General features: G+C 30.9%; 3 protein-coding genes across 4 annotated transcripts; 1 reads left to right on the forward strand and 2 right to left on the reverse strand.

The window, feature by feature from the left end:
- Positions 1–6,400: 6,400 nt before the first annotated feature.
- Positions 6,401–10,124, forward strand: LOC106445986 (isocitrate lyase-like). The gene is made up of 5 exons (XM_013887650.3): positions 6,401–6,556; positions 6,682–7,088; positions 7,734–8,336; positions 8,763–9,355; positions 9,787–10,124. The coding sequence occupies exons 1-5, from the start codon at positions 6,527–6,529 to the stop codon at positions 9,882–9,884; spliced, it is 1,731 nt and encodes a 576-aa protein (XP_013743104.1). The 5' UTR covers positions 6,401–6,526; the 3' UTR covers positions 9,885–10,124.
- A 9,815-nt stretch (positions 10,125–19,939) lies between these two features.
- On the reverse strand, positions 19,940–22,364 carry BNAA05G19540D (vascular-related unknown protein 1). Of its 2 annotated transcripts, XM_013891287.3 has the most exons (3): positions 20,896–22,361; positions 20,571–20,642; positions 19,940–20,312 (listed from the first exon to the last, which is right to left on the reverse strand). In XM_013891287.3, the coding sequence occupies exons 1-3, from the start codon at positions 21,298–21,300 to the stop codon at positions 20,130–20,132; spliced, it is 660 nt and encodes a 219-aa protein (XP_013746741.2). In that variant the 5' UTR covers positions 21,301–22,361; the 3' UTR covers positions 19,940–20,129. The 2 variants fall into 2 exon arrangements, with proteins under 2 accessions (XP_013746741.2, XP_013746743.2); XM_013891289.3 differs by lacking the exon at positions 20,571–20,642 and having other exon boundaries at positions 20,896–22,364.
- Positions 22,365–22,620: 256 nt separating this feature from the next.
- Positions 22,621–24,809, reverse strand: LOC106445987 (septum-promoting GTP-binding protein 1-like). The gene is made up of 5 exons (XM_013887651.3): positions 24,258–24,809; positions 23,791–23,914; positions 23,595–23,691; positions 23,463–23,502; positions 22,621–23,193 (listed from the first exon to the last, which is right to left on the reverse strand). Exons 1-5 carry the CDS (start codon positions 24,606–24,608, stop codon positions 22,945–22,947), a joined length of 861 nt encoding a protein of 286 aa, XP_013743105.2. The 5' UTR covers positions 24,609–24,809; the 3' UTR covers positions 22,621–22,944.
- Positions 24,810–25,653: the final 844 nt, after the last annotated feature.

Raw genomic sequence — 25,653 nt, forward strand, 5'->3', positions numbered from 1 at the left:
CAACTTGAATCGGTTCAAAATTTGACGTAAATCGATAAAATAATAAAATAATAATTTTTTTGAATATTCTATTTAAATATAAGATCCCATTAAAATTATAAATTAATAATTTATATGTATACATATTTTATATAAGTAAGAACCTATTATTATATTATTTGTTTTATATTCACAATGAAATTATCTTTATATTTTCTTAACACTTAATATATTTTTGATGAGATTTAGTAATATTATACTTAAAATCACATTTAAGTTCTATGCAATATATATTATTATACACACTAAATAATATAATAAAGTTAATATTTTTATTTGTAACACAATAATAAAGTTAATATAAATGTCAAATTTCAAAAAACAATTTAATGTCTATACACTAAAATCAAATATTTTTCTTTTCTTAGAATAATTATATCTTAAAATAAAAAATCTAAATAAGAAACATTTATAAATTAATAAAATTTCAAAGTTCCAACATTATTAATTTATAGAGGTTTTACTGTATATATATATAATCTTTCCATGATGAGGAAAGATGGACGTCTAATAATACAATCATCCATCAACTAAAAACATGGTTCAGAATCTTATTTTAAAATTATTATTATTATTATTATTATTCGTTTTATATAAAACACTTATTCTATAAATTAACTTTATGCTCAGGATCTACAATATTTATATATATTGTATCATTAAACATATTGTACTATATCATTTTACATTATATAGTTTCAAATATTTACAAACTCAAATTTAATAAAAATAGTTTGGCAAATCATATGTTAAATATATATATATATATATATATATATATATATATTACATCAACTTAATCTTTATAAAAATTATTATAATAAAAATAATTATTAAGAAAGTTTAAAAACTATTGAAAACATACAAATATGTTCTATTGAGTTAGCTAAAAAATTCTACTAAGTAAATCTTAATCCATATCAATTTAACAAATGTAACTCTTATAAAATAAACAAGATATAGTAAGAGAGTAGGTCTGGGTATTCAGATATTCGGGTCAACTGCTTTTAATCTGGATTCTTTGGATCATAAACATTTAGACACAATAAATATTTGAATTCTTTTAATTAGGGTTTAGGTTGGTTCCATGTCCGGGTCGGTTCGGAATAATAATTCAAATACATGTAACAGACATGTAATATTTGGGTACATATCAGGTTTAAGTTGGTTCATATATTTAGATCTGAAAAGATTAGAAATACCTGAATTAACCTTAAAATAATCTGAAACTTGAAAAATAACCAAAAACTCAACAAATACCCAAAATATATTCAGATACTCGAAAAAGATCTGAAATGCTTCCCGAAATATAACCCATAAAACCAAAAATGCCAAAAATATATTTTAAATTTTTTTACATGAAATCTAAAAGTATAACTGAAAACTTAACTCAAAAAAAAAGAATATCTGTAATATCGAAAACATATCCCAAATACACAAATATACCTAATATACACACAACATTTCATGTACGTTGGGTATCTGACCGGGTTTTGGGTAGGATCCGTCCGAACCAAGATCTACTGGTCCAAAAAATACCCAATATGTACATTTCCCTAGACTCGGACACGATCGTTTTTTAGATTCGAGTAAATGTCTAGGTTTAAGAAAGATAATTATATAAAAATGTACATAAAAAATCTCAAATAAACTAATTCATAAATTATATAATTTTGAACAAATTCACTTCTTCAATATTATACAATTTTGTTACATAATAATGTACAACAACCACAAAATACTAATTCGTGTCAAATTTTGTCTATAATTAAAAACATCACGCTTCGAGTATAATCCAAAAACCCCCCGCGCTTTCGAAGCGCGGGTCAAAATCTACTACTTTATTAATTTAGTTCATATAGCTTGGATTATAATAAAATTAGCATGCTTATTTTTAATAGAAAAAGAGCAGACATAAATAAAAGAACAAGAAAGAAGAATAATAAAATATGTTTGTTGTGTTCTTGGTATTTTTATATTTTTATGTATTTAATTTTTATTTGTTTGTCGAGGTACATGTAAATTTTTTTATCACTATAAATGTAAACTAATTAATTTTATGTGTTTTTAAAATGTTAAAATAAATTTAGTAAGGAAGTTCAATAAAAATGACCATCTCTAAATTGTTAAAGTCAAAGATGGAAAATATAATGTAAATTAAAAGTAAGAAAAAAATATTTAAAAATTAATGAAATGTATTTTTTACGCTATAATAAACTTTTAGAATGTACGATAATAAAATTTTAACAAAATTTATACAAATAAAAACATTTTATTTCATATAATATTGGATCTTACATTAATATTAAGTATATATGCCTCAAATAACGACATTTGGTTATTTAAAAATTGAAATATTATTTTTTCTTATTAGTTAATCAGATTTAAATAATATTTGTATGTTTTAATTTAATTTAAAATAAATTAAAACAATAATTTTAAAAGATATGTAAACTATGATTAGTTTTAATTAAAAACATTTGGTTGAATATGAGTTAGTGTTTGATAAAATAGTGTGATGATCAGGGATAATTTAAGGAAGAATTTGTTTGCTTAACCCATTTGAGTTTTATATTAAACACTAAATTAAAAAAAAATGCTTGAAAAGTGTGATTTGGAACAAATTATGAGAAAAATTGCTTAAACTACTATTTTCCTAATACATGTTTTTATGTTTACCTTAACCAAATTTATCCTTAATTTTAAGGAGATAAATCCTACTATATATTAACTGAGAAGCCACTTAATTGACTTTTGATTATGCCCCTTTAACAGGTTAAGTTTTAAAAAAATAGTTATAATTTGATGGGTTGTTAACATTTATTAGTTAAAATTTTAATTAGATCTAAAAATAAAAGGTAACTCTAGAACTAATTGATACAAATTACCAAATAACAAAAATGATATTACAAATAATGATTTATGATAACTAATTGTAGAATTAGAGAAATGATATATATGTTTTATCAATTTCTTTATTTTTATCAATTAATTATATATAATAAAATAAAATACTTTTGCATTTTTTATAGAAATAAATTTAATGGTTATATATTATTATACAAAAGAATTATATTTGTAGGTAAGGAATTATTATAAATTTTATGTTTTTAAAGCCCACACAAAGCCGTTTACAAAAGATCTTTCATGGTAAAAGCATGTGATCATTGTATTGGTCATATTGGAGTTACACAAAAAAATCACTCTTTTTTTTTTCTCTTGAGAGCTAGAGTATTTTCGGTTTTTCATGTGCTAAACTAAAATATAAAGTAATTCTACAACCAATTATCTGAATTAATTATAATATTCTTTTCTGTAAGAGAAAGATTTTTAATGACTAAGGTTTATGGTTTTGAGCTATTTTAAATCTCATATATCTTCTAAAAATATATACTGAATTTTTTTATTATCCAAATATTTGAAATTAAAATTAAAATTAAAATTTTAAATTTCTAATTATTATTCAAAAATTATAACAGTGTAAAGATAATATATATTTTTTTTATATAATATAACTACCTGTAAAATTGCAGGCAAACACTTAGTTATTATATAATTGATCTAAAGTGATTTTGTTAATCAATTAAAATTTAAAGTGAAAGGTAGAAGTGCAGTAATAAAAAATTGACAACTGGCCATTAGTCTCTTTAAATCATGTAGAAAGTCTCTGCAAGAACAATCGATTCTCTTCTTTTTCCATTCCTCTCTCCTCGTATTTCTTTTTTTATTTATATTTGTAGAGAGAAATCATTATTAAAATGATTATACTCTAAGAGCATGTTTAATCGGGAGTTCTTAACGGGGTTTCTTAGTGGAATATAAGAACCTCTCGCTAAGAACTCCCATTAAACATGCTAAGAGCACCATCAATGCAGTGTTTGATGGAGTGTTTCTCGGTGGAACCCACCAGAAGAAAAAAAATGGAGTGCTTAAAACGCTTGATTAGGTGTTGCTGCTTGAGCTGTTTTGCAGGTCATACTGATACGTGGCGGCCCGTAATTAGTTCAGTTTTTTTTTTTAAACAAACAAAAAACCAAAAAAAAAAAATTTAAGCACTCCACTTGGGGTGATAGGGTTAATGGTGGTCTAAGCTTCTAGTCTTTGCGATCATTCAATAAGCCCATTGGGTCCCAATCGTTGTCTAAGTTGCCTTTAAGTTTGAAGCCCATTGGCCGATTTTTATTCTAGTTATTTTTTGTCCACCACTCGTTGCTTCATGGCCCTAACTTTTGGTCGCTGGATGACTATCTTTTTTCTCTATGTTTCATATTGCTAGTTGCATTGATAAGATATTATCTTGAGCAGGCAAGTAGACAACTGTTTTGATCCTCCAGAAAAAAGTAAAGAAAAGGCAGCAACACAAAAAGATTATATAACAATTCCAAAAGATAGATGCCTAAAATAAAAGTCTATAAGCACATCTATTAATAAAATTTCAAAGTAACTGAAATGTATTCGTAATTTCGTGAAGCATTCGAACATGTATGTTATATTGATACATGTGTTGGCTTGAGGTTCATCGAATGGCTAAATCCGAATGTGTTAATTGAGCTGATATCATTGAGAGAGTTCTAATCCTAAAAGCCCATCCTGTGGCACACCTTCCAATGTGCAAGTTACAATATAAAATCTGTTGTCATTATATAATTCGATTTTCCCTTGAGAAAATAATTTATCTGTTAATAGTGACGTAGTCCCCGCCGCGACCAAGTAGCGTCCTGATTTCATCAACGACCGGTGATAAGTACTTAAATCGCTCTAACATATTACTTCCTCCCATATAAAACATATCCGATCTGATAGTTAAAATACCAATATTTATAAATTATAAGCAAAACATCATATTTATAAATTATAAGTAAAACATCCCAGTTTTGTTACAAATACTCGAGTCTGGTTTAAGTTAAGATCAGAATTCCCGGTTTCTATTTGTTTTTTTTTTAATAATTTTTTTTCAGTAACCCGTTTCGTTTAAGTCAAGTCAAACTGTATAATTAGTCCTATTATTTTTATAAGCAAATACCAGAAAATGCCAACATCCAAATTGGAAAGATAGGATTGCCAAGTCGCATGCAATGTGCAAATCCATTCAAAGCAAGATAGGGTTTATCTTTTTTCCTCGGGAAACATAACTATTTGTTTTGAAACTTTTTTCCCACGTTAAAGGTACGGTTTTAAAAAGTTTACCCATTTATACAATAAGTACCAGTATTTTTTTTTGGTAAAAAATAAGTACCAGTATTGACAAAGAAAAAGAACCCAAATAGCACTTAGAAAAATTTAACCGAATGAGAATGTTTAGTTCATATCTACAAACATGAATATCGAATTTATTGAGACCTAGCAGCAGGAATTAGCAATGGCTAGTCCAGATAGTGCATGGATCTAAGAGATTGAACCTGGATTTCACAAAGATGTAATATAATGTGTTTTATACGAAAAAAGGAAGAGATTTTTCTGTTTCGATTTTGGAACTAACTTAAAAATCACCCCCAAAGAATTAAGTATTTTCTACAAAACACAGTTTGTATGTTAATTAGCATGCTAATGACCATTAGTATTGGATTTTTTTTTTCTTTTTTGTCAACGACCATTATTGGATTTAATCTTACGTAGTTCTTTTGTTAAGAAAAAGGAAAAAAAGGAAGACAGGATATGTAATTAATGTGCAATAACTAATTAATGTTCAGTAAGTACGGTACGACAGCTGAAATGTATAATTTACCAAAACTAATAAATGTGTTAGTAAAAGCCTATAATGATGTTGCTCATCTATCATGTCTTGGTAATGACCATGATCAATAGTTACATTCCTAGTTACATTATGGTAAAACTGATCTACATTTTGCAAGTTTATTAATCAAAAACGTGTGAGGTTGGTAAGACGACACGTTTGAAACAATTGTGCATGTATAGAATTCTCTGGAAGACTAATATAACGTAAGAAATTTTTGTTCTTTGTTAGTTAATTACACCCACTTTGCCGACAGATATACTCTTCCGGATGAAGTTTGTGATTATTGCTTAACTGATTATTAGATCATATGGCAACAAGATCTTAGGCAATGCATACTTACATGGACCAGCACATATATCTGGCCGTAACTGTATCCTAAATCCTTGTGCAACTCTGGTTCGCACCAAACTATATACACCTCAGATTTGTTTTCTAGAATGAGATCAACAGAAAGAGACGATAAAGGATGTCTAATGATAATTCGGTTCTGCCATAGTTCACTCGTACGTGTCACAATTATTCAAGTTTTGAGAAAACAAAAATTAAAGCCAACTAGAGAAAGACATATACACCAGCACAAGTAACTTTTTCAGTAAAATAGTTTTAAATACTTTATTTTAAATTTTTTTTTTAATTCAGAAACTAGTATATAAGGGGAAGAAAGGAAAGAAGAGCAACATGCTTGAAGTTTCTCTAGTTTCATAAGTCCTTAGAAAGAAAAATCATTTCCAATTCATAAAATTTGAAGCCATGGCTGCATCTTTCTCTGTCCCCTCTATGGTATAGCAGCATTAAATCACCTCATCAATGTTCCGTTAAGATATTTTTAGTTATTTAATTATATAGGTTAACAACATTGGCTAAGTCCATTACTAAATAAAATTAATATGCGAATGATATATCAGATCATGGAAGAGGAAGGGAGATTTGAGGCGGAAGTTGCGGAAGTGCAGACTTGGTGGAGCTCAGAGAGGTTCAAGCTAACAAGGCGTCCTTACACGGCCCGTGACGTGGTGGCTCTACGTGGCCATCTCAAGCAAGGTTATGCTTCGAACGAGATGGCTAAGAAGCTGTGGAGAACGCTCAAGAGTCACCAAGCCAACGGCACGGCGTCTCGCACGTTTGGTGCCTTGGACCCTGTTCAGGTGACAATGATGGCTAAACATTTAGACACCATTTATGTCTCTGGTTGGCAGTGCTCGTCTACTCACACCTCCACTAACGAGCCTGGTCCGGATCTTGCTGACTATCCATACGATACCGTTCCTAACAAGGTCGAACATCTCTTCTTCGCTCAGCAGTACCATGACAGGTAATTTTGGTTACTAATAAAATATTGTGTTGTAATTTTACTATGGCTGATGGTATATAAGTTTCTTCACTGCTACAACCTTGATATTGGCTGCATGCTATGGGAGTAAGTTCTGAACGTAGAAAATAGCGTGAAAATTTTCTCTCTGTTAGGTTAATGTAGTGTGAACTCTGGTCGCGGATAGCTCGTGTCAAAAATAGTTTAAGTAATTATATTTTATGGCTTTCGGTGTCTTGGTTATGAAAGTGCTTCTTTCGAGGATTTACGTTGCCACGTCTTACGATAATTTGATCGTCTGTCAAACTATAGTTTATACACGTTCTAGATGATATCAAATTTACAACGTGAATTCTTGGAAATAACATGATAGAATACTTATTTTCTTCGGTAAGGAAATATTAAATTTGGACCAATCGGCCTATTTAGCATTCAAAAATATATTAAGAGACCATTACCGAAATCAGTTATGGATAGTGTGAAGTGTTTTGATCGTTAGATTTGTAACGTTGCATGCAGCCTGTTTTAATCCCAAAAATATATTTTTAGACCATTAAATCCAATGGATAATGTTAGACATTTAGTTGTGTTTTATTAACACTAGGATAATAATTATCTAATTACAGCATCGATATGTCTCTCTCGCAGAAAACAGAGGGAGGCGAGAATGAGCATGAGCAGAGAAGAAAGAGCAAAAACTCCGTTTGTGGACTACTTGAAGCCCATCATCGCCGACGGAGACACCGGGTTCGGTGGCACTACCGCCACCGTCAAACTCTGTAAGCTCTTCGTCGAGAGAGGCGCAGCTGGGGTCCACATCGAGGACCAGTCCTCCGTTACCAAGAAGTGTGGCCACATGGCCGGAAAAGTCCTCGTGGCGGTAAGTGAACACATTAACCGCCTTGTCGCGGCTCGGCTCCAGTTCGATGTGATGGGCACAGAGACCGTTCTGGTCGCTAGAACGGATGCGGTGGCGGCTACTTTGATCCAGTCGAACATTGACTCGAGGGACCATCAGTTCATCCTCGGTGTCACTAACCCGAGCCTTAGAGGCAAGAGTTTGTCCTCGCTTCTGGCCGAGGGAATGGCTGTAGGCAAGAACGGTCCAGCGTTGCAAGCGATTGAGGATCAATGGCTTAGCTCCGCTCGTCTCATGACTTTCTCGGACGCTGTCGTGGAGGCTCTCAAGCGCATGAACCTAAGTGAGAATGAGAAGAGCCGGAGAGTGAACGAGTGGCTAAACCATGCAAGGTAATGAATAAAAATTTTAGTAGCACATCCGAAAATATCATGTATCTTTGGTCAACTGTTATAGACTACTAGTCTGAACCTATTTATCAAAACTAACAATTTTACCCAAATTAAGATTTTGGTTTTGTGTAGGTTCTAGTTATGATAATCAAATAATGAAGCGGTAGTATTTAATCTCAAATACAAAATTTTGTTAGATTTAAGTTTACCAACGAAATAATTATTTTGGTGTGCTAGTTGCATTGAAGTTTATTTGAAGTGTTGTTTTATTTTAGCACTAACTGATAGGTTCTTTACAAACAATATTCGTATCTAATGGGCAAATCTTATTCCTATTTATAAAGAAACTTTACAATATTGATGTTTATCAAAAAGCATTACAGTCATACACAAGCTAATGAAAATGAAACCCATTGGACTAATCAGGTACGAGAACTGCCTGTCAAACGAGCAAGGCCGAGAATTAGCAGCAAAACTCGGTGTGACTGATCTTTTCTGGGACTGGGACCTGCCCAGAACCAGAGAAGGATTCTACCGGTTCCAAGGCTCGGTCACAGCAGCCGTGGTCCGTGGCTGGGCCTTTGCACAGATAGCTGATCTCATCTGGATGGAAACCGCAAGCCCTGACCTCAACGAATGCACCCAATTCGCAGAAGGAGTCAAGTCCAAGACACCAGAGGTAATGCTCGCCTACAACCTCTCCCCGTCCTTCAACTGGGACGCCTCTGGCATGACGGATCAGCAGATGATGGAGTTCATTCCGCGGATCGCTAGGCTCGGTTATTGCTGGCAGTTCATAACCCTTGCGGGTTTCCATGCGGATGCTCTTGTGGTCGATACGTTCGCAAAGGATTACGCGAGGAGAGGGATGCTGGCTTATGTCGAGAGGATACAGAGAGAAGAGAGGAGCAATGGGGTTGACACATTGGCTCATCAGAAATGGTCAGGTGCTAATTACTATGATCGTTATCTTAAGACCGTCCAAGGTGGAATCTCCTCCACTGCAGCAATGGGCAAAGGTAATATTACTTTTTTTGTTTAATTTGCTCACACACTTTATAATAAATAAATTAGAGTTTGTGATGGGAAATAGACAAATAGTTATTTATAGTACGGGGAATTTTCACACAAATAGTTTTTGGATTCAGTCTTAAGATCTTTTCCACTTCTTCGGATAAATAAAAGATGCTTACACATGTTACATATTTTTAGATCGACCAATCATAATAATTCAGTTGTTGAAGATTCGTCCGGTTGGTCGAGACAAGTGATCTCTTCTATTGAAAATATATAATAGTCACTGTAGATACTTAAAATGCCTTGATTAGTAAGAAAAAATCTGACTTTTACATAACAGTATGCATGCAGTTACCGTTCGCTCGTTTCATTATGCATCCAAGTATAAGCTCTTTTTTTCATTTCCTCAAAATGATGTGTGTTTGGCATGTAGGTGTTACTGAGGAACAATTCAAAGAGACCTGGACGAGGCCGGGAGCTGCTGGAATGGGCGAAGGGACTAGCCTTGTGGTGGCCAAGTCCAGAATGTAAGACAGACGTTCATTGCGGCGGAGCGGCCAAGGCGGTTCGGCATCTTCGCAGAAAAACTTGGAAACCACCTTATCTTTATTATATCTTTACTCGAGTAAAAGAAAAAGACAGATAATATATGTATCTTCGTTATTGTGTTCGCTTTCTTCTGCGTAATAATTGGGTTAAAAAGTTTGGGGCAATATTTTGCGGGGTTTGCTTATTTGTATGGATATTTGGAATTTGGAATTTGGAATTTGGTGTTTTTGGCTTTCATTACAAAACGATTTCATATTATTATATTTGCTGTCTGATTCGCTATAAAACCAGATGAGGAATGTTTCAGTGTTTCAGCACTCCAAGAACACGATTAATGGAAGTTTTTAAGATGGAGTTTTTAACGAAATATACAAACTCATTTCTTATTTTTTAACTAAAAAAGCTAATAATCGTTTCTTAAATATCTTATTTAAGAATCGGTTTTTATTTTTTTTAGTTAAAAGTTAAAAGACGGGTTTTTATATTCTGCTAAAAACTCTACCCTAAAAACTTCTCAATAATCATGTTCTAAAAGGTACAACCATTCTTTTTTGGGTCAAACCGGATAGTTTAATTACCACAATGTAAAAACTACATACCGATACGTACTTTTGGCTCTCAAAGTCAAATAGGGGCATAGTAATTAGTGGCTCTATCATTGAGTCAGGAATAATGGGCCTGAGAATGGCCATCGGTTAGATATCTTTTCCCTGCACAATACTTTCATTAAAACTTTAAGCTGTAACTTACAACAGGAGCACCAACATCAACCCAAACTGCCCAAAAGATTGAGAAATTAAAGCTTCCAATGGGAAAAACTGATCAAGCGTTAGGGATCTAACGGACCAAACAAACTGCAGAACAAGAAGAGTGGTTCAAGCGGATCGAAGATCAAGCGGATGTATCAGTCCAAAACATATGTTTAAACGGTAAAAACAGAAAAAGATAGTGATCTTAATAAAAGAGAACTGCATATGCGGAGAAACTGCATTTCTCTCACTATACCGTTCAAAGCCTTAGAAAATAACATTGAAAACGCTAAGACATATATTTCAATGGTAAAAACAGAAAAAAATAGTGATCTTAATGAAAGAGAGCATATGTGGAGGAACTGCATTTCTCTTACTACACCTTTCAAAACCTTAGAAAATAATGTCAAAATGCTAAAACAAACGATTTAATGACTGCAGTGATTTTGTAACATCTATTTCTACATATATATATATATATAATTAATATTTATCAACAAATATAACCGACCCGAACTGAAAATAGGGTATCGGTTACAACTTTGAATCAAACAAAATAATCGATTTAATCCGCCCACAATTAGATTTAGGAAGAGGATATCATTACCGTCTAAAGCCGAATGACCACCACAATATTCCTCAGAGAAACAAATGGGTTGTGACAGATGAAAAACGGGAACAAGCGCTTCTGAACCTGCAAAAAAGAAGTAATCTGCCCAGATGACCAATAAGCCCTCCAAGCACTAGGATTGATATCTTGTATATTTACATGTTCTAAGCTGATTCTAGTTCACATATTGATCATTTAGATGCATTTGGAGTTTGTTTAGGTTTCATTTGCATTGCATTTGTGTGTTTTCAGGTTTGGAGAAAAACTAAACAGGTTTTGGAGTTTAAGAGGTCATAAAACACTGTAGATGATAAAGATTGGCGTGGTAGCAGGCGAGAACCGTGGCTAGATGGTGGTTGCAAAGAGGAGGTGTCACCGCTGGCGACCTTTGCGGGAAAAAGCCATCTGCGGCCAAAGCTTCGACGAATCCGTGCTCTTGATCGCAACCATGCTTCGCGCCAAGAAGAAAGCCGCGGCCGAGACGCGATGATTTCATGCCCTCGATCTCAGGCAGCCTTTGCGGATGGGTGATGGTCGCGGCAAGGCGTCGACAAATCCGTCCAGGCGATTTCACAAGCAGTTTTCGGGGGATGTAAAAGCTGCAACATGTGCACGAGTTTCGCGGGATCTATTCGCGGGTTTGACGAGGTCGTGGCCGTGGTTCGAATCATGACATTTTACCATTTTACCCTATGTTTCTAAGCTACTATAAATACATTGTAAACCTAATCTTAGAGATTATCTTGTTTTCTATCCAAACACAAAACCTATTTTGGTGAAAGATTCAATCTTTAGTTTCTTTTCATCTTGATATCTTATGTTTGCTTGATTATCTTGATCACTAATCATGATTAACCTTAAATCATCATTGATTCTTGGGTTTATCGACAATTAGTGAGTAGTCATCTTTGGATTCATGGGTTAGGATGATTAAGTGATGATCTAGAGTGTTTAGAGTTAGATTAATATGTTTCCTTGCTTGATTGAGTGATCTTAATGCTAGTCTAGAGTTGGTCTCTTTGGATTAGAACTCTAGACATTTCATTACCCGAAAGGTGTTTGATGAAATGTCTGAGCCAACTCAACTTGCTTTTTGCTTACCTTATCAAAGACATTTTATGTTAGGGAAGCTTAGATAGTTAAATGACATGTTCTTAATAATTGCTTGATTGACACAAACCAAACGCATTTGATGTTTGATCAATGAGAGTAAATGAGCATTTATCTTGACAAAAAACTTGTTTAGGATTGTTGTTTAGACTTAAGGAAATATGTTGATTGATACCTTGCCATTTTAGATCGGATCTTAGTCATTTGAAATCAAATTTCTAGATCCATGATTCCTTCTTCATCCCATGGCTTGAAAGTTTGCTAGTTTATTGTGTTAGAGTATTGTTAGTTTAATCAAATCACTTCATTACACTGAATACACTTACGTTAAGTATGAACATTTATTCCCTTTGCATTGAAACCACTTAGAATTGGATTGATTCTAAAATACTACATTGATTTGAATTAGGATATAAACATCCTTATCAAGGATGACGATTGCCAACCAGGTCTCCAATTTGTACATATATCGAATCGACAAAACCAGAGCAACAACACGACATCCTGATCCAAACAAAAGAACATGATTCAGTCCTCTATGCACTTCGGAGCTTCACCTTGCTATAGAATGAAGGAAAGCCAAGCAAAGCGGAACCACTCGCGAAATGGCAAGAGCATACTCAATCCAGAAACAAGAGACAAAGAAAGAGCAACTGCAGATGACGGTGAAGAAAAATCCATACACGACAGTTCTTCAAGTCATCACAAAAGATGCAGAAGCAAACCCACAAGGATACATAAGCCACACGACCTCGAGATCCTCTTGCAAAAATCGATATAACGCATGTCGTCTCTCTTAAGTAAACGTAAACCACTCGCAGACGCAAAACACTGAGAAGAAGAGCTTTATACACCACTCCCAATAAAGATACACTCTTCGAGATACACTAACACATCAAACTAGAGGAGAGAGTTAATATAATGTCAACACGTGCCACCATTACTGAAGCACTCCAACCAGATCTACAAGAAAACTAGATCCAACGAGTGATTCACTCTTAAAAGACAATTATGCTCTCTCTCTCCCTTTGTCGCCTCGCCGAAACTCGAGTACATAACCACATAACCACTAGGCGAAATAAAGCTAAGCAAAAGAGGAAAGGGAGAGCAGAAAGCCTCCGACGACCACGCGCACAATCTCCGATCAGCGGAAAAAAAAACAGAACCGATTAGAAAAAATTGGATGAGAAAAGTTGGACCTTTTCGTTTAAGAGAGAAAATCTTTCCATTTTTTTTCTCTCTCTATATATATATATATATATATATATATATTTATATTGAGGTGCAGCTATATTCATGTTGTTCGGTGTAACTGATGAGGATTTGCGTCAAAATAGTTGAGGTAGACATATAGTCGGTTGTTGTATTGACATAAAATGTATCGATTCATTCATCTTGTTATAACTTTTAATTTGTAATCAAACCAAAACCTCAATGCATGATATGAGACACATTAATTGTCGAATGTAAACGGAATCAACCTTGACAATAAAGCAAAACGTTGGGCACTCTGCACATGGGATTAGCTAACATAACTTAAGAAGATTAGTGATATTAATTATCCTTACTAGATTTTGACCCGTGCAACCGCACGGGTGTTTATTTTCACTTTTCTATACATAAATTATTGTTTTAGAACATAAGTGGTATGTTACAAAAAAAAAAAAAAGAACATAAGTGGTATATATTTTTAATGTTAATCATATACATAAATATTTATATAACTATTTCAAATACAATAATTTTATAATTTACATGTTATAATTAATTAATTGTTTAAACCTTATGTATTTACCACTTATTATTATATATTTATCTTATTGTATTTGCATTTAGTTATTAAGCAAATAAATATATTCATGATAAAATATATTTAAAAAATATTTTGTATTTAATTTATGCTAAATTCTGACCCGTATTTCAAAACTGGATTTCTTTTTACCAATATTTTTATGCTTATTCATTTTAGATAATTTATTATTGTATATATAAAAGTGTAAGATATGTTAATTTTTAGACATGTATTATATAGTTTGTTAATTTTAAGCCGTTCTATCATCATATTATATTTTAAATAAATAGTTTATATTTATGAAAATAAAATTTATAAATTTATCAATTGAATATAATTTTATCATATTTATTTTAGTATAATAATTATATTTTAACGTGATCATGACTATAATTTATTTATTTTTATTTCTAAACAATAACTTAAAATACATTAAGTTATTGTTTAAATATTACACAGATTTATTAGAATTTTTAAAATATAATATATAAATATATATTATATTTAAAATGAAAATATATTATGATTAAAGTAGTTACAAAGATTTTATATTATTAACTTTAAAGAAATACATGTATTATATAGTTTGATAATGTTAACCCATCTTACCAACATATTAGATTTTATTTTTGAACATAAATATTTTATAATTACGAAAATAAAATATATAAATATATAAATTTAATACAATTTTATTATATTTAGCTCAATATAATAATTTTAATTTAATATGATTGATTATGATTATATAATAACTAAAATGTTATAGATTTTTTTATTTTTCATTTTATATAATTGAATATATTAATGTATAATAATATTTTAAACTAATTTCGAAATTAGTGAAAATATTTAAATATAATTTCGAAAATGAAGATCTTGTAAAAATCTTTTTAAACAGATTTGTTAGAATTTTAAAATAAATATATTTATATTTAAAATGAAAAGATATCAAAAGATACTATGATTAAAATATTTTAAAAATTATATTTATTATTAGTCTGAATTAAAATATAGTATGAATTTCTATGAATAGGTCCATTAGGTCTATTTTTAAAAAAATCACACATGAATCAAGGTTGTGACTTCTGTTTTAATATATAAGATAATTAAACAGCGAAGCAGTGGGGCCATACATCGGACCATCGTAGTCCTAGTTTCAGCTACATTCCTCCCCCGGCAATCACGCTTTTTTTTTCAACGCAATCACACTTTTATTCATTTCTTTTCATTCCTCTTTTTTTTTTTAATTTTTATTATTCTATCCATTTCATATTGTAAGTAGTTTTAAGGAAATTTTTTTTTTTCAAAAATGTAAGAACATCATTAGTGGTTATGTTCCTTCCTGAATCTCTCATCTCTATATTTAATTATAATTTAGAAACTAAATGATTCTCCCTCTGTTTTTATTTGTAAATATTTTTAGTTAAAAGTGTGAACATTAAGAAAACTTTTACTTTTGAAAAAATAGCATATAATACATAAATTCAACCAATATAAAAATATATGAATTATTTGATTGGTTGCACGACATGTAATAAATGTAAAAAGTGTTTTGGATTATGTGAACATCTTACATTGTGAAACAAATATTTTTTTGTTAAAACTACTTATATATCAAAACAGAGGGAGTAAAAGCAAAAAATTAACTAATGACAAAGTGACAACATTAAAGTGAGTCTCTTCAACTTTGTCAAAAGCTTCTTCTTCTTCAACAATTGTTTATCTCTCTTTTCTCTAAGTAGTTTTCATATTTTTAGGTAACTTTTACATTTATTGAATACAATATGACCAATCAAATTAAATAAACTTATTTTTTATTGGTTAAATTATATCTAACCTATTTATTATACAATACTTTTGAAAATATAATAATTTCTTAATATTTGTGCTTTTAGTCAAAACTACTTATATTATAGAACAAAGGGAGTATTTTTTTATCTGATTATACCAGGATGATGCATTCTTGTTACATCGAACAAGATGAATCCAGTTCTCATTATGAATTTTTGTTTCATTTACAAGTAGAGATGTTTACATGCATCTAAAAGCCTTATTATTTGTAGAGAAACTTTAGTGTAAACCTTTTGAGATATCCATTAATAAAATTTTATGTTTGTAATAAAAATAATTAATAATATAATTTGGTATTGAAAAATTCAGATGTGGATGTTTTAAATATCTGACTGCAGGTATGTAATTGGAACGAGAATATGAAAGCCATTACTACTAACAACATAGGTTTCTTCATAGATCTCAAATTTGTCCAAATGTCATGTTATATTTACTTATTTTTAAATTGTAGTGGGATACATATCTAAATCTTTTATAGTAACACATTTCATTTCGTTAAGTGTCAATATTCGTTTTGGAGATTGTATTCCCCATACTTCTGTGTTTATCTGTGTATGCCATTGACATATATAAACTTTACCGCTGTTAATGATATCAAGTGTACCAATCACTGGCCGTAATTGATCAATTTTTTTAAGAGAAATTAATATTTTGCATAAAATGTGAAAAAATAATAATTCGAAAACATATTTTAATGAAATGGGAGAGTAACATTTAAGTTATGATCGATAATATTTAGAGTAAATGAGTGAAATATAAAAAGTAGAACTGAGAAGAAAAGAAAAAGTAGGAAAGAGAAGAAAAAGAGAAAATGGAGTTACTCTTAAATTTTACATATTTATATATTATGTTTATCAGATCAATTATTTTATATTCTATTTAAAGTTTAATTATTTTACAGTTTTTTAAAAATAAAAAATTATATTAGTATTTATGTTTTTTGAGTTTTTAAAATATAAATATATCATATGTATCCTTCAGTTATACTATTCATTATATATGTCATCATTCATACTTTGTTTGAAACCGTTTATTTTAGACGAATCGCAGTTGTTTCGCAGCATGTGTTTTGCTTATATAAACGCAGCTAACTGCTTGTTCCGCACCGCTTAATCCGCTATATTCGAAGCCTAATATTGTTGGTTTAGCAGTTATAACTGACAATAAGTCCTTCTTACCGGTCTTGTTTTGAATGACGCTCCCCATCGTCGATTCAACCTAAAAGGCTGGACCTTATTACTAATATATATAATTTCTGGGAAGTCCTAACCTATACAAATTCTGAGATTTGTTACTACCGATACTTATTTCCAAAAAGATATGTACAGGGTGGTTTACTGCATTTTTTTTGTACACATGGTGGTTTACTGCTATCAAGAATCTTACAGATAACAAAAGTATTTTTAAAATGAAGCCGGCAAGTTAATGACGTGTCTTAAAATATGCAACATGATTGTCATTTTTTTTTGATCAAAATATGCAACATGATTGTCATTAACAAGAGAGATTGCGTCCCAGAAGCAACTCCAAATGTTATTGGATGAAAATCAAAACGTTATAAGAATCATGCTCATGCATCCTTCTAGTAGTTAACTGAAAAATTCTACATAGACATATATGATCGCATATATATATATATATATATTCAGAGTAGCTAAAAGTAGGTGTTTTAGCAATAGAATGTTCACAGAATTAAGCAAGCTATATCCCTCGTCAAAAACTCTAAATGGCGAATCATTTTATCATTAAAGACAAAAAAAGATAAGAAGAAAAATCAATGAAGCGTTGATGAGATTCTCAAAGGATCTGATTTGACATTATAGATGAAGTTAAAGATATTCATCTTTTATGGGTCTTTTTTCTCATTTGCCATTTTTATCGTTTTTATATTGTAGTTTTTTTTCTTATCGTCGCTCCGATTATATTGGCTAAATTCATTGGACTTTTAAATTAATATTAAAAATGGTGTTTAAAAAAGGATGATTTATCCAATAATATTTTCTCCATTACTGAAAGTAAGATTTTTTAGAGTTTATTCTTGTTCTACAAAAATAGATTTTCTATATTTGTAAGGTACTTTTGTATACTTTTGAAAAATATTAATTGTGAATATTTGGATTGATTAAATTTTATTGGTGGATAGTTATTGAAAAATTTATTGAAAAATAAATTGTAAATTAAATTGTAAACATTTATTATATTCTTAATAAACGTGAAAACTCTAAGAAATCTTATTTTCGGGAACGGAGAGAGTAGTTCGTAATATTTACATGGAAATATGGGAATCTCTACTGAATCATACAATCCCAAATCATAGTTCTTTTACCTTTGATCATATTTTATAACCAATGTTAAGAATGTACGATCAACTTTGCAACATCATATAGAGCTCTTGGAGCATGTTGAGCAGCTGTGAAATTATTGAACTCATTGACACTGAAAATTTGTTTGGTTGTATATAAGATGAAATCCAGAAAGGTTAAGAAGCCCTTTTAACATGCAAACCTATAATTAAAAGCTTCTTAATGAAACTTGAAAGGAACTAATTGAATATACAAATCCATTTTAAACAGCATTTATTATTACATAACTAATTTGATTAGACGCTTCATCTAACACGTCTCGGAACCAAACGGAAAACATCAGATGATTTGTACATAGTCTATATATATATCGCCGAGATATTATTTACCAAATGATTTGTACGTGTATCATCATCACAATCACCCTAAAAATATGATAACATAGCTAACAAAAAAATATGACATAGATCTTTCTTAATTATGACATGAAATAAATTAATTATGACATAATTTAGTTATAGAAATGAATATATAAGGTAATATTTATATTACAAACTTGAAAAAATGAACAAATTAATAACAAAAAAAACTAAAAATATTCATTTATTTATTGGAATTTTATACATTTTCAATGTTTCAAATGAAAATTGTAAATGGTCGGAATGTATTTCTTTATTACATTTAAGTTTTATGAAAAATTACTTTCTATACCGCTCATGTTTATAATTTTATTAAATATAATATATACATGGTATTATAGCTCATGCTTAAGATATAAAATAATAAAATATAGATAAACATATGTAATAGCTTATAGTAGTTTTTATTCTGCAAATAAAACTTCTATGCAAACTACTTATGTTTTATCTACTTTTACAAAAATATTTTTTTTTAAATATATACTATTGCTTTTAAATATTTATATCATTCATTTTAAATAATATCATATATACTATTTACCAATGGATCATTGTTTAAGTCTATAATCACTATAAGACGAAAATAATGGCATAAATCATTAAAAAATTTGATATATCTACTGATCATATAATACAAAAATAAAAACAATATTATATTTTATTATTGTATACAAAATTATTACTTATATTTTTAAAAATTGAATAAAATTAATTAAGTAAAAATAATATAATAAAATATTTTTTTTTAAAGTTATTATGTCTGTGCATGGCGCATGAAAACATTTAGTATATATTTATATATTAGGTGACACTTGTGTGTTCTTGCACATATATAAGCATTTACAAAGTAAAAATTATGATAATTGATTAATACTGTATTTTATTTGTTTTTAAGTTTTAAATCAATTTATTATTTATATGTATGGAAATTGAAGATTGTTTTAACTATTATTATGTTATTAAGATATTTGAGCATATTTAATTATAATTGGATTGCGTCTATCGTTGACTTGTACCATAATTTTTTAGTTCCAATTTGGTTGAACTTTTGTTTAAATTTGTAGTTGCATAATATAATATATATATAGCATAACGTCCTTAATTCACCTAGATTATAACTCTCTCATAATTTTGTAGATGATATAAAAACGTGGGTCTGATTGCGAAAGTTCTTTCAGAAGCTATAGGAGATGGTAGCTCTTAGAAATGCATATGTATACTTTAACATATATCCCAGCGACTTACAATTATATAGATTTAAACATACCATACAAATGTCATTAAGCACATACCAGTGAACATACAACAAGCAAGTATATACAAGATCGATGGGTGCATATATAAACACCGCCAAATTTATAAGGCTGCTTTAATCCGAATTGATTATTAGTCAGAAGCGACCATTAAAGTTAGCCAACGTGGAAATAGGGACGACGCATAATCCTCGACTCCTCAAGTCCATATTATTGTCGTTGATGTTGTTTCCTTCTCTGAGATTCCCCCTCATACTCATATTTTGTCCATCCGCTTCTTGGATTTGGATTTGATGATCCTCCATGCCTCTCGTATTTCTCTATCGATACCATATCAAAACGTACTACGTGTTATATCCCATCAAATATAATCTAAACATAATCATTTAACATTCCTTATAATCAGACAAACAAATATTGAGTTTAGCTAATAAAACCGGGTCAGGCCTGTCTTAATAAAATATTATGCAAAATGAATCTTCTTTCTCTCTTCCTATGAGTTATAATTATATGAGTATACATTTAAAAGGTTAGAAATACTTAAATTTATATGTATGAAATAAAAATTGAGAGATTACCATAACGAAACTAGAAGAGACATAGTAGTCATGTTTTCTAGGTGGCGTCTGGATATGTTCAGACTGACTGACCTGGGATCAATACCATGCATATAATATTACACATTTGCACTACGACAAAGGGAGTTACTACAAAGAAAGATAAATAATGAAAAAGGAATAAGTAATAATTGGAGGTAAATAATCAATCATATTTTAAAATCTAATTAAAACATATAAACCATTTATAGATTAACCAAAAGAAGAAAAAACAAAAGAAATTTTATGGATTAAAATTCCAACCACAAATCACGTTTTAATTGGATTATGTTAACTAGTATCAAACCTTAGGGCTATTAACCGGAGAGCTAGCCGTGTCCTCCAAAGAATCATCCTCACAAATCTTCTTGGTTCTTGCTTTCCCAAACTTCAACTTCGCCGAAAATTTAACTGAAAAACTCTTGCCGGAAAAGGCATCAGTGGCGGCATCTGAGACCAGAGAAGGAGAGACGCCAAGAAGCGAACACGAACTCTTGTCTTGATGATCGCTATCTTCGCGGTGATTTCTGTATTGTTTTGAGAAATCTTCGAGATAAGTTGTCCATCCACTCTCCTCTTGATGATCACTAGCATGATGATCAATATCAACATCATCATCGTGATTATCTAAAGGGGCGTGATTTTGTACATAAGAGTTACAAGAGAATGACATCATGTGGGAGAAAGGAGGAATTACAACCCAAACTAACATCGAATAATTCTTCAAGTGGTTGCGTTGGGTATATATAGGTCGTTATTTTTTCATGGTATTTAAAAAAGGCGAAATAAAATTAATTGGATAGATAACAATCGGAATCTTGATGTAGTCATCACATGGGCCCCAAAGCGTTGTTCAAAATTATATGGAGAACTAAAAGCCGACGACGGACTTCTGAGGAAGTGTGAGATTAAGCCATCTTCAGAAAGTATGTTTAAGTTCCAGTATAACTCTCGTAATTTTTTGTGTAAAAGTGATATATAAGTCCATTTTATTGTTCCGAAAGAAAAAACCTTTGCATATATATGGATAAAATATTATAATATTTGGATTTATATTCTTTGGCCGATCGATAAATGTGGTTAATAATACAGTCATATAAGTAGTAAGCAAAACATTTACATTTTTTCTTCCAATGAGGATGTTTTAGACTTAAGATTTATATGATTTTATTCTTTTCAATGATGCTTTTATCAATTATTTTAACCCATTAATAAGCTTAGATGAGATTTGACCCAAAGTATAGTTGATTTGCAGGCATTTATTTAAATTTTAGCTGAGACATTGCTTTCCACCAAATGCATTTATGCAAGTTAAAAACATTGAACCAAAAAATAATAATATTGGTAGTACTGATATAGTATACGTTTATGTAAAAATATTTCATGATGTCGAATCAAACTTAGACAAAACAACACTAAACCACGATGATTACAAAAACTAATTTTATAAATTAAATCAAAATCCATAAAGGGTTGGCCATCTGATTTTTTTGGCCTTGCTAGTTCAAAGAATAATTAAATAGTTCAAAACCAAAATTCTTAAAAGGGAAATAATTTGATGTATCTTGATTAATTTGTAACCCTAATACAAGCTATATTTAAGAGGGGGGGAGGTATGTTATGTTCGTTGAACTTGAGCAATTTGATGTTGCGTGAGAATGGCAACTTCGAATAAAGTTGACCCTTTTTGTTATAACGTTTAGCCGTTACAAAAAGATGATGACACTTGAAAGTTGAAACTATTGGATGTGTTATGTGCAGAAATGTCGTCAGCTTAAAGATAGAGAGCACTTTATAGGGGATATTCGTGTAATAACTATTTTAGTGGTGATGACAAAAAAGAAAAAAAAACTATTTTAGTGGTAAACATTAGAGAGTGACTTTGAAGTTTTTGTACTTAATAAAGTGATATATTCACAGATTTTTTTATTTTTTTTTTTTATATATAGTTCGACTAGATCACTTTATTATTTTACTTAAAATAAAGTAGCTATATAATGGAGTTCAGTTCTATGCTAATGATACTTTACTATAGAAAAAAAAATTAGAACACTATTTAGAATTTACTGGAACCAAATGTCTCCGGTGGTTATCGAAAGAAAGATTACAAAAGAATCAAGAAAAAATTCACGACTTCTCTTTTTTTCTGCTCTTGCCACTTTTCTCTCAATACCTTTTTCTTTTTTTTTTCTTGATGTTTGTTTTAAAAGAAACATATAATATTGAAGAATGCGGGCGAAATCTCCGCCGCATCATGTCTCCATGCTTTATAGACGGCTAGAAACGGTGGTCCGATCAATCACAAGGCGGTGGTGAATGAAAAATATATATACCTACATATATGTTTTGGAAGATGCTAGAAGTCAATGAGTGGTTCACCAATGGTGAGATTCCGCTCCACAGTCCATGGTAAGTCGAAGAGCTTCGCCGTGACAAACTTGAAGATCTTATTTACGTTTATGTTGTATGAAGCACTCGAGAAGAAGAGCGTCGCGTTTAGCGCCTTCGCGTAGGTTCTCGCCTGGCTAGCAATAGTCCATTGAAGATCAATAGGAAGCTGAATGAACTCATCAAATTTGGTTCCTACCATAACTGGAATCGCCGTCTACATATAATATAACATAAAACAGCATAAATGTGTTGCTTTGCCTCATCAACAAACTATAGATTTAACTTAAATGTTTATGGCACACTAAATCTCAGAATCAGGCCTTCAAGTAAATTTAAATCTTACACATGAGTTCTATAACTCGATTTGGATTCAAAACTCTGAATTAAACCTATTTTGATTAATCAACAATTCAGAATCCACATACCAAGACTAATTATAAAGAGACTGAATTGGTAATGATAGTGATATGTTTGAGATCTCACCTGATTAGACATTCTAGCTTGTTGATACCAGCTGATTACACTGCATAATGATAAAGATAAAGGAAGAATTTAGCTTCAAATTCAGAATAATTTATCAAAATTAATGTTTCAAAGCCTTAATAGTAAAATCACCTGTTAAGTGTGCAACGACTAGTTAGATCGAACATGAAGAGAATAGCTACAGAGTCCTTGCAAGCTGTGGGTATTAGATCCCGTGATCTCTCAGCTCCTGCAAAATGTTCAAAAATAAAAATCTAATTAAGCTAACTAATCGTCCACCAAATCACATCGTAGTAACAAATAGTCGTAATGTTATTTAATTGATTACCTTCTAGTTCCCAGATACTGTAGGAGATGCGAGCACCTCCCATGGATAACATCTTGTCCGTACAACTGATCCCTTTGTCCAATATTCTCATTTCAACTTCTTTATCTTCACCAACATATTTGGCCTTCATAATCAAAAATCACTTGTTAATATTTTTAAAATTCCCGACTTTATTTCTACCACTGGAAATAGATATTGATTATATGCTTTTTTATCGATCGTTGAAATTAGTTTTTCGAAATTTTGTTTTCAAAAATAACATTACGTATGAAATAAAATTTGAACCGGGAACACAATAGACTAATCAGTTATATATATTACAGACCAAACTAAAGTGACTACCAACACTTTAGTTTGATTGATATCTTAGAAATCAAACGTCTGAATTTTAGTGACTTTTGTATGATTATGACTTCTAATATTCGAAATTTCGAAACAGACGTAAGTGGATTTTTTTGTATACTAACCAGGAAGCAAGTTTTTCCGATCTCGGGATCTCCTAAGAGGCTGATTTTGAGAGAAACCAGATCAGAATCCGATCTCCGGTGAATATTATCGTGTTCGCGTACCGATATGCGGCGTACGGCCTCACCGCCAGAGGCATCAAGGGAGGTGATCGGAGGAGGTTGAGGACGAGAGACAGAGGGAGAAGGAGTGGCGGCGCGTGACAGCAAAAGATATCTCCGTGATTTTCTGGGAGCGCAAGCGACGATTCTGCTCCAGAGAAGACGCGTGAATCGACGGAGAATCAAAATCCGACGGTTCACTCTGTTCTTGAGATTGTTTAGTCGAACGATCTTAAGACAGGACTGAGCCATTCTTGTGACAGATTATAAGAATCTAAAAATATAGAAGATAAAAAGGAAGAAGAAGAAGAAGAAGGCAGCTTCAAGAAGATCTGATGATGGCCAGAGAGAAGCTGATTGGTTCCATATTGGCCATGAAAAAAGGAAAGAAGAGAGAGAAGCAATATTACGTGAAAGCTTTTTAGGTTTCTGTGTGTTCGTCATTTTTTTCCGAAGGGACGACGACACACTTAAAAGCTTTTTTTAATTATTATTAATTAACATTTTAATTAAAGTTTACTTAATTTATTGGGGTGTTTTGAATTTCTTTTTGGTAGGCAACGAACTTTTCTGGTGAGAATGAGAAAAGGAGGTGGGGAGATTTTTCGGATGTGACGACCACATACATAATTTTCTGGGCCTACGTTGACCTTTAAATTTATGTAACGAAAACGACCTAACAATCAGTCAGATCTTACGTGCTTTGCAAATTCTCTGCTGATATTTTCTACATCTTTTTTAGCCTGATTACTTTGACAAATTGAAAAACTACAACACAAGTTTCTAGCATTTAAAAAAAAACACTATATGCAGAATTGGATAATATTTTTTGCTAAAAGTCTTGTGAAGAAAATAATCTATTATTAGTTTGTGGTGTTGCTAGTTGTTGAGTTAATGATTTAGCGAAAATAGATTCTATGTTATTGAAATATTCGTACTTTTTAATGATTTATAACAAGCTTTTAATGGCTCAGAGAACGATTTTTGTTAAAAATGGGAAAGCCCAAAGTTTGTAAGATGAAATGTTATTTTTTAAATTATTTAAAATATTAGAGCAATGTGATGAGTTCATTTCAGATTCGGCAACAAAGCATGCAATGATGTGTGTCTTTAAACTTGTCTTTATGTACCCACCACATGTGAGTAATGTTCTTGGATGATTACACAATTGTGGGTTTCTTCCTATAATTTCGATATATTGAATCACAAGTTGAATTGATATAGAAAACAAGTTTCAAGATTCTCTCGACATGATCAATATATTACAAGAATAAACAAACCATATGATATTGAAGAA

The sequence above is a fragment of the Brassica napus genome, chromosome A5, assembly GCF_020379485.1.
Source record: "Brassica napus cultivar Da-Ae chromosome A5, Da-Ae, whole genome shotgun sequence".
Classification (NCBI taxonomy): domain Eukaryota; kingdom Viridiplantae; phylum Streptophyta; class Magnoliopsida; order Brassicales; family Brassicaceae; genus Brassica; species Brassica napus.